This window comes from Phascolarctos cinereus, unplaced genomic scaffold (genome assembly GCF_003287225.1).
Source record: "Phascolarctos cinereus isolate Bilbo 61053 unplaced genomic scaffold, phaCin_HiC Scaffold_5;HRSCAF=322, whole genome shotgun sequence".
Classification (NCBI taxonomy): Eukaryota; Metazoa; Chordata; class Mammalia; order Diprotodontia; family Phascolarctidae; genus Phascolarctos; species Phascolarctos cinereus.
Window position 1 is genome coordinate 58645985 of NW_027555958.1, and position 16949 is coordinate 58662933.

At 43.9% G+C, this 16949-nt stretch overlaps 1 protein-coding gene across 4 annotated transcripts in view; it reads right to left on the reverse strand.

Annotated features, from left to right (window-relative positions):
- Positions 1-14082, reverse strand: part of AHCYL1 (adenosylhomocysteinase like 1) — a 47093-nt gene extending 33011 nt beyond the window's left edge. Inside the window, exon 1 of one of the 4 annotated variants that reach the window (XM_021000916.2) lies at positions 13669-14080. In XM_021000916.2, the coding sequence (XP_020856575.1) occupies positions 13669-13800 (132 nt within the window). In that variant the 5' untranslated portion in view covers positions 13801-14080. Of the gene's footprint in view, positions 1-13668 lie in introns of all 4 variants that reach the window. The other 3 variants (XM_021000923.2, XM_078154975.1, XM_021000931.2) reach the window with 3 other exon arrangements.
- Positions 14083-16949: the final 2867 nt, after the last annotated feature.

A 16949-nucleotide genomic window follows, 5' to 3' on the forward strand; every position in this document is an offset into this window, starting at 1 on the left:
AATTTAATCCATGCCTCTGTGGTTCATCACACACTAGACTAACCTTGAGGCAGGTTTTGCCTGTTCTTTCAAGATAATAACCATCAGCTCTTACTGATATTTATTAATAAATTGCTCATTAATAATTAATACATTTACTAATAAATACTAATATTTACACTAATAAGGCAAAGTTTCTCAGATTAGCCAGCTTTTCAACTTGTTTCTAGCAAGCAAGTGAGGGGTAAGGGGCTGGGTGTGAGAGAATGACAGCCTCAAGCAACACTTCATACAGTGTCTTTTGAACATTATATGTATCCAGGGGCAAAAGAAATGTTGCAAGAGTCCTGCTCATTCTCCAAACTAGGAAGAAACTCCCTTCTTTATACTCTCAACATATATTGCCCTTTTATGCACATGGCGCAAAGGATTAGGTGATTCATCTCTAGCTTGAGTGAATTACCACCCATGCTAAGTTCTTCATCTTCAGTCAGTCCCTTCCAGATTCAGCAAGGCTCTCACTGGTGGCCATAAGAATTTCATGGTTGAAGGCCATTAACTGAGGACTGCTCTCCATGTCATAAGGATGCCAATTTTAGATCATGTCTTACTGCATGGAAAACTGGAGTGGAAAAATGAGTTGGATGGCATGAGATAGTAAGAGTCCTTTTCAGGCCCTTCTCCTTTGAGAAGAACCTTCACTTTTTACAGAGCCCAAAGGCCTCAAAAGCCCACCAAGGTAGTGCCTGTATTGCAACTTCCAGTCCAGATTTTACCCAATTTCTGGGAAAAGACTTCATGTTAGTACCTTTGGCTTTGCTGCATAATCTTAAATCTCTATTTTAATGAAGAAGAGGAAAAAAGAGGCAGGGATGCCAGAGAATCCATTCCACCTGCCCAGGAATAGACAGCACACCTATCAAAAAAGATTTAAAAGAACATTACCGAGAAAATTTGTCTAACAGAGATCCAAGACTACATTCACAATAACTCAATCCAATTTCAGTAAGAATTGGCAAGGTGAGCTCATTCCAAACATGCCCTGTACTCAGCTAATCCTCTCCCTGTGGAGCCAGAAGAGAATGTGCAGAATTCTGAACCCCCTACTTGACAGACTGGAGGGGCTCCTTTGGCTGACTGGCAGGGCCAAGACATATTCTTTTCACAAATTTCCAGATCCAAATAATATAACCAAGGAATGTAATGAGAGGAATCTTCCCCAAATGGGTGTTCTTCAGTCTTTAAGCTTTTAGCACTCCTTTCTCACTTCCACTGCAGAACCAAGACTTACTTCTCCAACCCCAATCCATTTACAAGTGGCAGACAAGGGCAGTAAACCTCCCCAAATATTCCTATTTCTCCTTAGGAAATCCTGGCACAGGGATGCCCATAGGGTCAGCCACTTCCAGTTTGCTTCTTCCTCTGGCATTACAATATAGCTTGTCATGATCAGAACATCATGTTCCCCTAACCAATTTAGTCTCTTTCCTATTGCAAACCTGGAGTAAACAGATTCTACAGCAGCCACAAGCCTGTTACCAAGGCCACCGTATTGATCAATGTAATTAACATTCACAATTCATCCGGTCCAGCACCACAGGACAGCTGGACTATTCTCTGCGAGATGAGTATTTGGAACCTTCGCATTCTGCCTGCTCAAAGATCTGGTTCCCAGACACTAGGCACTGAACAGTGTCCTCCAACTTGGATGCCACCTGGTCATAGAGAAGAAACTCAATTAGTTACCGGAGCAACTGGACACATCTGCCATCTGTAAAGGAAAGCAGTTGAGTTCTTCTTCCAAAGCAGGATGACCTAGAGGTCCATTCACTCCAAGTGCTACTTGGATCATGTACAAAAAGCAAAGCAAAATAAAAATTGACATAAAAAAATCCTTGAATGCCAAAGATTGACACTCTCAGCTCTTGTCTAAGATAGGGATTGATCTATCTTCCAGAATATTGTTGATCAAAAAAATATATATGTATATACACACACACAATATTTATCAAAGACATCCAAGGCATATACAATAGCTTGACCATCATGATCAGGGTTTGTCTACAAACACAATGGTTGTTCATCTAAGCAATTCTGGACAGTTATGAAAATGCAGCCATTTCTATGTTCACTGACCAACATACTCTCCAAGAGGTCAAGCTGCTCCACTGGTTTCAGACCACAATCACTACTTTTCTCACAAATCTACTCCCGCCACCTCACTTTTCTCACAAATCCACTCCCCTCATTCCATTTAAATTAAGAGCATTTACCACCAATCTTTAAGTTCTCATTTTTGTCTAGGGAGAACCAAAATACAGTCTCCCCAGTGCCAGCTGTCCAAAGCTTCATCCTTCACCAGGAAATCCAATTTGTTTTCCATACCATGCTGAGTGTCATGCTGTCAAACACACAGAGCAATGAACGCCCTCCCAAACCTCTTGTTCTCTGGCAGGATGTAATCCTCTCTTCAGCCTTTTGAAAATTTATAGGACTCTCACCTATGTGGCTCATGGCAATTAGAATCTATCAATCAATCAACAAGTAGATAGTAAATGCCTATGTGCCAGGTACTGTGCTAGGTGCTGGGGATACCAGTATGAGGAACAAAATAATCCCTACTCACACAACAGTAGAATGTTATGATTATTATTATTATTTTAATATGCAAGAGAGGTAAGGAGGAGTGAGCCAATTCCAGGGATAGTGTGGCCAAGTCTAGTTCCACTTGCAGAAACTGAAGACTAGGAAAAAACAGTCAAATCAAGAGTAAGCTTTAGATAAGTATTATGAGGAAAACCAAGAGTCAAGCAAGAAGATACTACTATATCTCTCGGAAAACAAACTACTTCTAAGATGAGAAAGTAAAAACATGTCACAAACTCCTTTTCTTTCAGTACAGTGAATTCTTTCACATTTATAATCTAGAACCCCAGGGTGACCCAAAGATCTCATAAAAGGGAGTAATGCTGAGGCAGCGATACAAAACAACTTTTTAAAAATCCAGCTGAAATGCCGGCATCAGCACAACTTCAGTTCCTGAGTTGAACCCTAAAGGCATCTCTAATGAGATCCCTGGGAAACTGGGAACAATCCCAAAGGTATAGCAAATACATGGTGAACTGCATTGGTGCTCCAAGGCCTGAAAGGCAAAAAGCAGAATGAAAATTCATTCTCATAGCCAAGAGCAATGATTCCAGGGCCTGCAAATGAGTAATTATATGGCTTGGAGTCCTTTTAGAGAGTCACAAGTTAAGTGAGTTTTAGCTGCCTTCCATCAGGGGCAGGAAGGTAGTCATATACACACATACAGATACATACATACACAGATAAGTAAGTAGATAGATATACATCCAAGTATATATTTGGGCTACAACATCTAAGGTATGGAGGAGATGCAATAAAAGGGAGTGACCACAAAGATGAAATTAAAAGATCTTTAAAATACTAAAATGAGTTACAGAAGATTCATAAAGATAAGCTATTTCCCCAATCCTGGAGTCAGCCAGAACAGTGACAGACACCGCTTCACTCAGAGGGGTAAACAATAGTTCCTGTGCCCATCAATCCCAGTCCTTTCTGACCTTCCTCCCCATACCACTTCCCACACAGACCAGCGCTGTCTGCACCACAATAGAAAGCAGCACCAGCACATCAGCATTCTCCTTGGCAACTTTTAGTATACAGGCTCAGTGGTATTTCAACTGATGCCACCTTTTGCAGGTTCACAAGAAGAGAGAAAAAAATGTAGGGCTAACAGGGTTCGCTACAGCCGGGCAGCTTAGGATGCCTGAACCCCTGTCTCAAGTAAGTCTGTGAGGAACAGAATGGAACAGTGAGCAGCCCAAAGCCCTTTCTGTTTAAGCTTCACTTCCTTTGCACAACCAAGCACAGACTGTAGCTCTAAAGAGAAGTAAACTGGCCAGCACTGGAACGAGAAAGCACAAAGCACTCCTCAGGTCAAGTGACAGAGTCATTCTGGCAGGGAAACAAGGCATTCGTCTGGCAGGCCCTCATGATACGAAAGGGGGGGGGGGGTTATGGTTCCCTCTGGATAGACTGGCAGTCATTTCAACATACTTCTGCTTATTATTTCCTCAAATCCTCCTCTACAACTATGAATACCATATTATACTTTTTTATTTTGTATTCTATTGAGCAATAAATATTTATCATTTATACCTCAGTTCTATACCTCAGGTTGTCCCAACTAACAAACTGCAGCTAAGGTTTCCTGATACCAGAAGAGAGGCAGTGTGGTCAAGTGGATGAAAAGCAGACCTTGGATGCAGGATGACCTGGGTTCAAGTCCTGCCTCAGACTGTGTAACTCTGGGCATGTCACCTGACCTCTCACTGATCTGGGCACTTCCCCAACAATTGCAGAGAAAGTGCCTATCTGATTGAATTGGCTGAGGACGTTCTTCACCAAGAATTCCCTAAACCCACGAAATCACAGGTACAGTCCAAAATAAGATACTATCAAGAGTACTTTGAAGAACAAGGCATATGGAGAGAGGCAAAAAGCAATCAAAATGATATAGGGCATAACATACAGGTGCATTTGAAAACAGAAACATAAACTATGAAATTGCCAAAGATAGACAAATTCCTAAAACAAGAAATGTTAAAAAGTAATTAGGATTTAGCTGTTCTTTGAGAAGGGAAATAGAGTAACTAGAAGAAAGGGTGTGTGGGGGGGTACATGTTATAAGCATGATATAAAAGATGATTTCACATCCCAAAGACTCTCTGGAATAACTCTACAATTCAAAAACTCTGGAAACAAGAAAACATGGATCACTAGTCCTGTAAAAATTTCTTGCTGCACCCGAGTCTTCTTAACACCTATTGGCAATCTACGTTGTGCCTGCCTGAACTATTCCCTATTTTTATTGTTCAGGAGAATTACATGTCCCTTCTCCACCCATAGGTGTCTAAGTTCTATGCCTTATACTCTCCTCTGCACAATCAAGTTTGCTGTCAGGAAGCACAAAGTGACTAGAACATCTCTCCTTTGTGTATTTCAGAAATATTAAAGTAGACAGAAATGGAGAAGAATAAGGATGGGCAGGAAAGGATCATCAAAGAGGGAGAGACAAGCAGCAAAATGACGATGCAGACAAATGGGCCAAAGTGGAAAGTGGTGACTTGGGAGTAAGCAAAGAGATGTCTACTACTGACAGTGGTAGGGAGGCAGTCAGCACTTAATTCCTTTACAAATTCTGGGATTCATGATTTTACAGGTCTGAGACCTCTCTTTAACCAACATATTGCACAGGTGCTCTAATACTTGGGAGACGGTTTTCTAGAGTTGCTGTGATCCATCGACCTTTCGGCCAACTTAGTGATGAGCCTCTTGGTACTTCCTAGGCTGGTCATCAAATGCCAATCAATAAAAGAGGCATCACTGTGGCAACCAAAAGTTAACACAGTTAACTGTACATGTGTTTTAACCAAAGTAGAGTCTGGTGAAACTATCACTTTCTTATTCTGGAATCAGTGGCTCTCCTAACACAGCCCAAGATCACATTAGCTTTATGGCTGTCACATCACACTGCTAATTTGTACTCAACTTGAACACATACCTGTCTAACCATGCCTCCCCTACCTGTATTTGTGAGACCGACTTTTTAAACCCAAGTGTAAGACTTTATGTTTAGTCCTATTGAGTTTCACCTTATCAAGACTATGCTCAATGCTCAAGCCTGTCAAGATCTTTTTTGCATCCTGACCCTGTCATCCAGTGTTAGACATCTCTCCTATCTTTGAGTCAGTAGCAGATTTAAAGAGCTTGCCACCTATGCCTTTATCCAAGTCAATAATAAACTGTCAAATAGCCCAAGGCTAAGCATAGATCTCTGAGGCCCTCCACTGGACACCTCCAGCCAAAAAAGACATGGAACTATCAACTATACTCAGAATTAGGTTATTCCGCAGCTTAGTTGTGTAGCTGCTAATGGGAGCAATCTAGTTGTGTGGAGAACTTAGATCTAGAAGGCACCTTAGTCATCACTTAGTCCAAACTCCTTATTTCACAAATGTGAAAACCAAGGGCCACTGGGGTTAAAGGATCTTCCCAGAGCCTGTAGCCAAAGGTAATGGCAGAGCCTGAACTAGAACTCATGTCTTTTGGGAGTCCTACTCAGTGCTGCAGAGGCTCTTGAGTTGAGGATATGGAGGAGGTCATGCCCCTGACACTTAACCCTGCCAGGCCTTAACTGAGGATGGGATAGATGGCCTTTGAGGTCCTTTCCCAATCGAGATCTCCCCACTGCACTCCCATATCCCTGCTGCTTTATAAAAGCAAGTTCCACTGGGATGAACTGTGATCAATAAACATTTAAAGACTGAGTGATCTATGTGAAACATATGTGAGAGAGAGTGGCTGGCCAGAGAAAGTCAGCTGCTAAGCATTTATTAAGCACCTGGGTACCTGGTACTGTGCTAAGCCCTGGAAATAAATAAAAATGAGGTAAAAGACAGTCCCTGCCCTCAAGGAACTCACAATCAAAAGGGAGAGACAAGCAAACAAATGTGTACAACAAGCTATATAGGAAATAATTATGAGAGGGAAGGCACTAGAAGTAGTGGGAAAGACTCCCTGAAGAAGATGAAATTTTAGCTTGGACTTGAAGGAAGCCAGAATAGCTAGGAGGCAGAGATGATGAGGAAGGACAGCATTCTAGGAATGGGGGACAGCCAGAGAAAATGCCCTAGGTGGAGATATGGAGTGTCTTGGCTTTTTAAATAGCCAGGAATTACTAGGACTAGATTGACTGAAGGACAGGGAAGTGGAGAGGGAATGTAAGAAGACTGGATAGGGAGGGGGGAGGTTAAAGACTTTGAAAGCCAAACAGGAATCTAGGCTGAGAATAAAAAATGGAGATTTTCCTTTGTGCAAGCTAACTGACCCCAAAGAGTTTGCATGGTAGCCTACTGAATTAACCCATTATTGAAAAGAAGGGTGTTCTGTAACTGTACAGAAGAATCAATTACTGACTCTTATCATAGGTAAGAATTAAAAAGAGATAATTAGACTCCAAGAAGAAAGTTGAGCAGGGATAAATCATCCTATCACATCATCTCTGGATAGAAGACCCCTAAGACAAACTGCAGAGGCCTTACACATAGGGACCCCAGTCTGAGATGTACTTCAGTGAAAGGTATAGCCAGTAGTGTTCCCTAAGGAAAAATCCTAAATTAAACCCTAATGACATCCTGGATTATACCCACCAGTCTAACACACAAGTAGTACATATCAGGATCAGATCTGGTCCTTTTCAGAAGATGTAGCTGACTCTATTGATAAACTAGCATAACATGCCATATAAGTTAAATTATCTATTCAATGAGTCACTTCTGTCTCTCCCTCCAAAACATATCATTTTTACAAAAGTATTAATCAGATTTGTTTTCATAAATGTTTAGAAATTACAGAGTGCAGAAAATACAACGGGGCAAATACTCTAAGCTAACTATATCCTGTCCATCTTTTAAAGGACAATCCAGTCTCAGTCCTGAGGTTAACTGCCTGAGTCCCAGTTACTGTTGAATGAGTCCAGAACCACACTCATCTAATCTTGTGATCTGGTTATAAGAATTTGACATAATGCCAGTATCTGAAGGCCCAAGGACAACATTGTCCTACTTCTCTGTGATGTTACTGGGACAAAGATTATAAACCATTCAATACCTGGTGATTATGGTATGTTGTGTGGGTCAGAAGATAATCATGACTTTCAAAGTATATAACCCCAGGGCTTTGACCATTCTTAAAACAATTTATACTGTTCTAACAAAGGATTCCCTCTTTCCCCTCCCCAAATCTGCCATGAAATATGACAATAATAGTACTTTAATGTTTAAAGAGTACTGTGAGGTAGATAGTGAATCATTATTCCCATTTTATAGATGAGGGAACTAAGGCACAACAAAGTTAAATAACTTGGTCAGGATCACAAAGGGTCGGAGCCAGAACTCAAATCCAGGTCTCTTGATTGAGTCTAATACTTTCTAAAAATGTTTCTGAAACTAGTATCAATATGCTTATTACCATATGAGTGTGTGTGTGTGTGTGTGTGTGAGAAATAATGTGGCCATTGAGACCTATCTACCTGAACTTCAAAGATAAATATGATGTCTATTCACACTAATAGTTTCTTCCTCCTTGACAATCACACCTTCAACTATTTAGAAGCCAGAGCAGGAATATGAAACTATAGATCTGTTAATCTTTACACTACACATGTGAAAGGTTCTGGTTTGCTCCATGACTACTATGGAAAACCACAAAACTCTGTATCTGTACTAGTCTCAGAAGTGCCCCTATCTCCTAAGGAACTTCAGGACCAGAGAAGACTTGGGCACTATCTGGTTTGACTAACATTATTACTAACTATAGACCCACAGAAAAACCCTTGGTGAAAACTGAGGTTAATTTCTAGAAGCATATATTCCAGTGTTCAATTTAATTCAACACATTTATTTAATACCTGCTGTGTATAGATACAAATTGGGATTAAAAAAATTGGTCCTTGACCTCATATACCTTACAATCTAATAAGGGGAATATGAATTGGGTAATACACAATACCACTTGATAATTATATCATAAAGGCACAGACCAAAGTACTACATGAGGTCCAAGGAAAGTCATTCTCAATAGAGAAACCAGAGAAGGTTTCAGTGAGAAGTTAGGGTTTGAACTGGGTTTTAAAGGAAGAAAAGGAATTCAGAGGCAAAGGGAGGTACATTCAAGGCAAAGGCATGGATGTAGGGAAGTACAGGCCATGTTCAGAAGACAAAGAGTGATCTGGTTGACTGAGTATTTGGAAAGAAGAGTAACATGAGATAAGACTGGAAAAGTAAGAGCTTGGAATACAAAACATGAGTTGAACTTGACTGGATCACTGATAAGGGAGCCACTGTTGCCACTGGAGTAGAGTAGCATACCCAGATTTCTGTTTCAATATTTAATAACAACTGGCCATTACATAGCAAGCACAAGTTTGTCAAGGGCTTCACATACATTCTTTGATTTGAACCACACAATGATCCTGTAAGGTAGGGCTCTATGAGCACTGGCTTCATTTTACAGATGAGGAAAGAGGCTTACAAAGGCGAAATGACTTGCCATGGTCACACGGTTAGAGTTAAGTGTCATACAGGTCAAGTCTAGCATATTGTTCTCTATCTTACACTCCTACTTTAAAATCCTATAATATGCAACGTCCTGTACCAGAAGCTGGGGTTATAATCAATTTTAAAATGACAGTCCCTTCCCACAAAGAATTCTGTTGGAGGGCATAAAATGTACATAAATTAATTATAATATAAAGCACAATGTGATAGGGCAAAGCATAACAGATAGAGTTGCCCCAAAGTTCAGGAAAACTGAGCCTTGATGAAAAAGAATGATGATGAAAGGCAGACATAAGGAAAAGGTGGTTCACAGCAACAGAGAACACAAATGGAGGACACGGGAAGTAGTCTGCTGCGTTTGAAGAATGACTAGTCGTCCAGTCTGGCTGAAGCTGAGTAGTATGTGAAGGAAACTAACATGAAATAAGAGTGGAGAAGTACACTGGGGCATCAAGAATCAGTCTGCTAGTGACATGGAGGACAGGCTAGATGGAAAAGAAACAGGCAGGAAGACTTTTCAGGCTACTGCAATAGTCCAAATAGAAGTGGGGGGGGGGAGACAGAGAGGAGGGAAAGGACGGAAGTGAAAAAAGGTAGAAGTGGAATCATTTGGTGAGTGATGGTCACCTAGCTGATAAGATGCTGAAGGCAGCACCCAAATACAGTCTCCAATGTCTCCAGTGCTCTTCATACTACATCGTGCTACCTTGAAAGAGAAAGAAAAGTGAAGGATGGTACCATGGACAGAAGCAGTAAAAATCTGAAAAGGCAATATGCTTGCTTTTACACATGCTGGGCCAAGTTACCTGTGGGATACCAGGTTCAGATGTCCTGCAGTAAAATTTTGTTGAATTAACTGACTGTGTGTAAAACATGATGCATACAAAGCCAAAATTGAAATCCTTGTTCTCAAGGTTCACTGCAGCAATAAAACACGTATGCAAATAAGTACACAGAAGGTAATCTGGAGAGGGAAAGGGCATTAACAACTGAGGGAGGTGGGGAACTGAGAGCTTCTTGGAGGAGGTAAACAACTAAAGTGAACATCAAAAAAAAAGGGAAAAGAATCTTGAAAAGCAGAGTTCCAGGTATAAGGCCTAACTTGTACTAATGTATGATAGAAGGAGATGGAATGTCAAGTTCAGGATACCACAATCCAGGTTAGTAGAGCGTGTGAATAATGTGAGCTATAGCTAGAAAAGATGGGAGCCAGAACTTTAAATGGCAGGCTAAGTTTGTATTTTATTATATGAAACTTCTGAAAGCTTTTCAACAGGTGAAATGTGGTTACATCCATGCCTCAGAAAGACTGTGGCAGCTGAGTCTAGAATTGATTGAAAAGGTAAGAGATAGGAAGCAGGAATCATTAAGGAGGTGAGAGGTGACAAACCTAAACTTGAAATGAAGTAGAATGATTTGAGAGATATTTTGTAGTTAGAATCATAGGGCTCCGCAAGTGAGTGACTACAGGGAGGTGAGGGAGAAAGAAAACTCAAGAATCACTCTCAAGTTATGAACCTGGGTGACTGGCCGATAATAGTGCCCTCCCCAAAAACTGTGAAGTTTGGAGGAAGGGGAAGGTTCAGCAGGAAAGATGCTGAATTCTAATTTGGCCACGATGAATCTAAGAGGTTAATGAAACATGCAGGTAGAGGTATTGAGCTGGCAATTCATGATTGTGGGACAGGAGTTCAGGAGAGATCTGATAATATATATTGGGGAGTGATCTAAGAGATGACAATTAAACCCTTGTGAATTGATTATCAAGGGAGAAAGTGTAAAGTGAGAGGAGTTCCCAGGACAAAATCTTGAGGGGAGCCCAAGGTAGATGATGAATCAGCAAAGATGCAGAGAAGAAATCAAAGGAAATGAAGATGGGGAGATGGGGGAGGCTTGGAAGAAAAAAAAAACCAAACACATTTGGGAGCTTTTGCATTGAGGTTCTTAAACATATTTTGCCTGTTTTCTCATCTGAAGTCACTAAAATCAATGATATTATCAAGGAAGAGAATAAAAACAGAATTAAGGGCAGCCTCTTGGAAGAATATCCACCTTGTGGGGGTACTAGAGTCAGGAAGAGGACAAGGAACCACTGAGACAAGAAAGGTACCAGAACCAGGAGAGCCTGGTATTTCTGAAGCCAAGGAAGGAGAAAGCTGTACAGCAGAAGGTAGTAATCAGCTGTGGTAAATGCTAACAAACAAAAAGTTCAAGGATTGAAAATAGGCCATTGGATTTGGTAATTAATTTTATTATATCACTTATGTTCTTCTAGCTTTTCCAGAGAGAAGGAAATCAAGTTATTCATACATGGCAGGGGGTACAAAAGTAACTCAAAGGTTGATGTAAAACTGTGAAGCTCTTAACACCAGTACTCTGCTGGGCTTGGTATGTGACCTTGAACCAGTCCTCAAGTGCTCCATTAACACAATGAATGTTCCTGGTTATCACTAGGGGGAAGAATAATTAGTCATCATAAAGCACTCTGTGTTAAACAGTTGCATAAAGGCTGAACAATAAAACTTAGAAAGGGCAAAGTTAATGAGAACTATAAGGACATGTTTACAAGCAAATGAAAACCCACCACATCCCTGGTAGAGATTGAGTAGCGTTTTGCTAATAGACTAGGAGTCTCTGAAATCAAGAGCACTTAGCTTGGATCACTAGGCTATGTGTATTAGCACCCAGCCCTTTCAGACAGAGACTTACTCTCAGTAAACATACTTTCTAGTAAGTTGCAAGTACAAGTAGCCCAGGAGAGCTTTCAGGCAACAGGGTGCCTGTCAGGTTAAAGGACAATGGCACCTATAACTCTATGACAGTTACTCAAAGGGCCTAGTGGGGAAGAACAAAGTTCTAGAAAGTTGGGATACCAGAGTAGGCAATGATACCAGGCTGCCAGCACGGCACTGTGATGGCATCCATAAGCCCTGGGCTCTAGCCTCAGACCCATCACTAAGTAGCTGGATGACTTTTCCCAAGTTTCCTCCTCTGCAAAGTGAGGGGGCTGAGCTAGATGATCTCTAAGTTCTCTTCTGGCTTTATAATTCTAAGGTACTTCCACAGCTTTACCACTGACTCATCTCAATGCTTAACTAAAAATAAACATTCTATTTGTAAAGGGACAGTCACTCAAATGAATAATATAGAATACAAAAGGTTACAACCCCATGGAACAAGATTAGGCTTCCAAGAGCATAAAGAACAACTCCCTCAATCCTTTTTAAAGAGTACATAGGCTTTCCCCAAGTAAGACCTTTTAGAACAGATATAGCACACACAATGGAGGCTTTGTGCTTCTTAATTCAGCTGCTGAATTGTAAAATAGAATTCCTCCAAAAAATAAAATGGGAAAGCTCACTCCTTTAAACAGGTTCAGGTGCAGAAGCCTCAGAGGCTACTATCTAGTACTCCTGCAACCCCTGCTTTGCTAAGCTTATGCAAGCACTGCAGCCCGTGGAAGGTTTATAAGCAGACAGTGCCTAGAAACATTTTTGTCTTTATAAGGGAGCTGAAAGCACTGACTTAGGCTCCATCAGCCTCAGAAAGTCACCTCTCTTCTGCGCATCTTCTTTTGTTTTGAGGTCAGGGTTGAGTGGAAAGTCAAGCCACAACTGGCGGCTGCTCTCCTGCATCAGCACCCCGAATCCTCCTTGTCAATGAGTTAGCCGGCCTAAAAACCCATCGATTTAACCCGAGAGCCAAAACAAGCCAGTGTCCTTCGAGTTCAACCCACAACGCAAAACAAATAAAATAAACACTTGTTCGGCCTCAATGAGTGCAACAGGGAATGAACAATCAATCATTCCTTACCGCCCACCCCCCTCTAACCTCCCACCCTCTCCCTCAACCAAGCTCTGTCTTCGGGAAGCACAAAGCCGGTCTCTCGGATTCCCCTGGATCCATGACAGTATTTGTAACTACCAACCTCTAAATGTTAATTTCACAGAGGACCTAGCAGAACCCGGACGGGGGGAATGGTGGCTAGTCTCTCCTCTCTCCAGGCTTTCCTCACCATTGCCTTCGCCTTCATAAAGGGTCCAGTGGAGTGTAAGTAGTCTTCACTCTTGGCTGTGGGCTACACTGCGAGGGGCACCAGACGGATTCCATGTGTGCGCCGCCCGACCCTCCCCCCCAAAAGCAACCCCAACGGTGATTTTCGGCCACCCCTACCTAACAGGAAGGTCAGCTCTGCAGCTTCCAGAGCCGGTGTAGATGCGATGAAGGAGGCTATCCAAGAGCCTAACCCCCTCCCCTCCCCGCCCACCCCCCATCCCGGGTCCGGGAGCCCCCGGCCCGGGAGTCGGCCACGAACGTGGAACCCGACCTGGCGGTGATGGAGCGGGTCGCCGAGGTTCCACGGGGAGCGAGCGAGCGGCGGCGAGGAAGGGACAAAGCCCGCGAAGGGACAATGGGCAGCAAGGAGCTAGCGAGGCCCGGGCCGGTCGTGCGGCGGGCGGCCCTGGCTGCGTCACCCCGAGCTCCCCCGGCTCCGGGCCCAGCCCACCCCCGGCGCGCTCCCACCCGGGCCCGCCCGCCCCCGCACCTTCTTGGGCGCCTTGGTGACGGTGGCCATGAACGAGTACTTCTCGGCGTCCTCCTTCTCCTTGGCCTGCTTCAGCTCCTCGCCGACCCCGACCCCGGCCACGGGCAGCGGCATCGCATCCGGCACCGACATGCCGGCCGCCCGCCCGCAGTCCCCGCTCGCAACTCACGCCTCTCCCGGCCCTCGGGCCTCGGGCCTGCCCGCACGCCGGGCCGCCCAAAGCTGCCGCCCCCGCGGGGCTGGGTGGACACCGCAGCCCGAGGCTCGGAGAAGCGGACGCTGAGGTGGCGGAGCCGGCGCCTCGTTCGCTCCGCGGCGCCTGGCCAGCCACAGAACCGGCGCGCTCCAGTCGGCCCGCGCCGCCTCTGCCGCACACTCGCGCGCAGCACGCAAGGACGCACTGTCAGGGCAGAGGCCGCCGGGGGCGCGTCAAGGACTGGCAGCCCTCGGGAGCCGGCGCCGAGGGGAAGGGAGGGGAACGCCTCCGGGCGGCGCGTGACGCCAACACGCACACGCCTCACGCTAGAAACCGTTCCCCGGCTCCTCCTCCTTCTCCTCCCCTTCCCTCCCCCTCCCCGGCGGCAGTTGGTGCATTCAAAGGAGAAGAGTGAACTGATCCTTGAGAGGCGCCAGGTGGCGCGCTGAGCCCTCGCTGGAGCGCCTTGCACGGGGGTGGGCGGAGTTACAGTGCACGTGTCTGAAAGTCCCCTAGGCTTGGGAGAGCTAAGCGTTACATTGGGAGCCAGTGATTTCTCCCAAGTGATTTCTCCCAAGTCCAAGGGGCACTGCCTGCCTACCCGCCCTCTCCCACCACCCCGGGCATGCCAGTTTCGGGAAGTCCATCAATCAACCAGCATTTATAGATCGCCTACTGTGTGCCAAACACTATGCTAGGCGCTGGAGATGAAGAAACAAAACAACCCTGCCCTTTAAGCAGCTTACGTGCTTTGGGGGAGATAGCACTTTAGCATCTAATTCTATAAAGTGCAGAAAGTATAGAAAGTAAAAATGCAAGATCATAGTGAAGAGGAGGAGGCACGGGGAGCTGGAGGAAGATCATTCCTTCTGCCACCCCCCTTCCCTTTAGTGAGCTTAGACAAAGACAAAGAGGTCACTTCTTCTGGCTCAGCCAAAATGGCCCCTTTTGTCTCTGAGACCCTGGTCTTGTGGGCAGCGGCTGTCTCTCCCTATTTCTTAAGCCTGATTTCTCCACAGTCATTTATCACCACCTCCTCCCGCCCATGCCTGTTTACAACTTGAGGCAGAGCTGACTTTTCCTGCAGCCCACTGGGAAAGGGTCTGAAGGGCCAGAGGGTGGGGAGTGGAGGAGAAAGTCACCAGCCTGGATAAGCCTCACACTGGGTACCCCACCCTAGCACGAGGCACTGTCAGCCTCCTCCACGTCTGGTCTGGTCTGGTCTGTGGGCGCTAAGTGCACACACATATGTGCTTGTTGAAATCATCAAATACTGAGGACCCGAAGGAGTAGGGTCCCCTGCAGAGTCCTAGAAGTACAGAGAGATGCTACCCCACCATTTCTGCTCTTTGGAACTCTACCTGTCAAGTGGGAGAGAAAGAACATATATGCATATATACACAGGGGCTGCTTCCCTAGATAAAGGAGACCACAATGTACGCTCTTCTTGACTTAATATGTATTGAATGGTGAAGGTTTCTGTTTGAGTGGGAGGTTGTGCACATAAGAACCAACCTCATCCATCCATTAGCTCAGTGGTTCTCAAACTTTCTGACCTCAAGACCTCTTTATACTATTAAAAATTAGCCCAAGGAGCTTTTATATGGATTATATCAATATTTACTGTTAGAAATTTTTTTAAAATTATTTTTTTAAAGCCCAAAGAACTTTTTATGGGTTAGTTATATCAATTGATATTTACTGTATTCAAATTAAAACATTCTAGTATTATTATGAAAATAATTTTGACCTAGAAGACCCCCTGAGTCTCAGTGACCCCTGTGGTTGTCTCCAGACCACATTTTGAGAACTGCTGGTTTAAAGTGGCTTGAGAATATTTGGGGTTAAATTAGTTTCTTCATATAAGGTGATTGAAAAGAACTTTGGCTATAAGGGCAAGGGGACCTAGGTTCAAATCTCTTCTCAGCCATTTATCATCAGCATGCAGAGTCAGTGTGGCTTAGCAGGTAGAACACAGGCTTCAGGGCCAGGGAGATCTGGATTTCAAGTTCTACTTTGTCACATACTGGGTGTGTGACTCTGAGCAAATCATTTAACCTTTCAATGTTCAAAGCAACTTTCAAAAAATTTCAGAGGTGCCAATCTACATTGATAAAGGATCAAGGATCCAGAAAAGATTTAAGGATTAAATCACTTACCCTCTTTGGCCTCAGATTCCTCATCTATAAAATGAGAGGGTTGACTGAGGTCTTTCTATATCTATGATTCAATTTTATGTGCTTAAAGTATACCCTGGGACCACTCACTCCCATAACTCTCAGCCACAGAGAGTAGTTGAATACTATTCCCCTCAAGGTTCTAAGGATAACCATAGGAAGCTGAGTTTCTAGTACTACAATGTTAATCATGAGCCCTCACCAGTGTACTTTATATTGATTATTAGCCAGTATCCTCAATTAATTTTTTTAGCAAAGGTATTTACTTACATGACAGTAAGAACGGTTGGTACAAAAATCTCCCTAAACTGGGGTGGGGGTGAGAGTGAGATACTATCACCTTGTATGCACAAGGTGTCTTGGGGAGAGTGGATTCCAACTCAGAGAACAAGCGAGACACATGCATAGGGAATACATATGGCAAAAAGATACCTCACAACTCCTGGTTCCTGGAAATTTTTTTCCTGTTTTGTGTTGTACTCCTGCAATCCACTGCAGGGCATAGCATCAATAATGGACAAATGTTGTCTGCTGGGCTGGCTGCTCAAGGAGAGGGAGAGGCATTGCTGTTAGGTTGAACCAGTCCAGCTCTTAGGACATTCCTCTGCTGGGGCAGGTCACTCTTCCATTGCTGCTGACACTCTCTCCCCAGATTCTGCTTAGATGCTGGGCAAGAAGAAAATACCAACTGTCACCCTGAGACCTTTCCAGACTGTAGAAAGTTTACAAAATCACTAAGTGTGTCCATCTCAAGGTTGCTGCTTGATTACTTCCCAACTCTGTAGCTCTAGAGGACATAGCTGCTGACTATGGCCACTGGTGAGACCTCTGATAGAAGCTCAGGATGACTTGACCTCGGGGAGAGGGAGAAACTCTTGCTCCAAAACGATTCTCTTTCCTGTACTAGT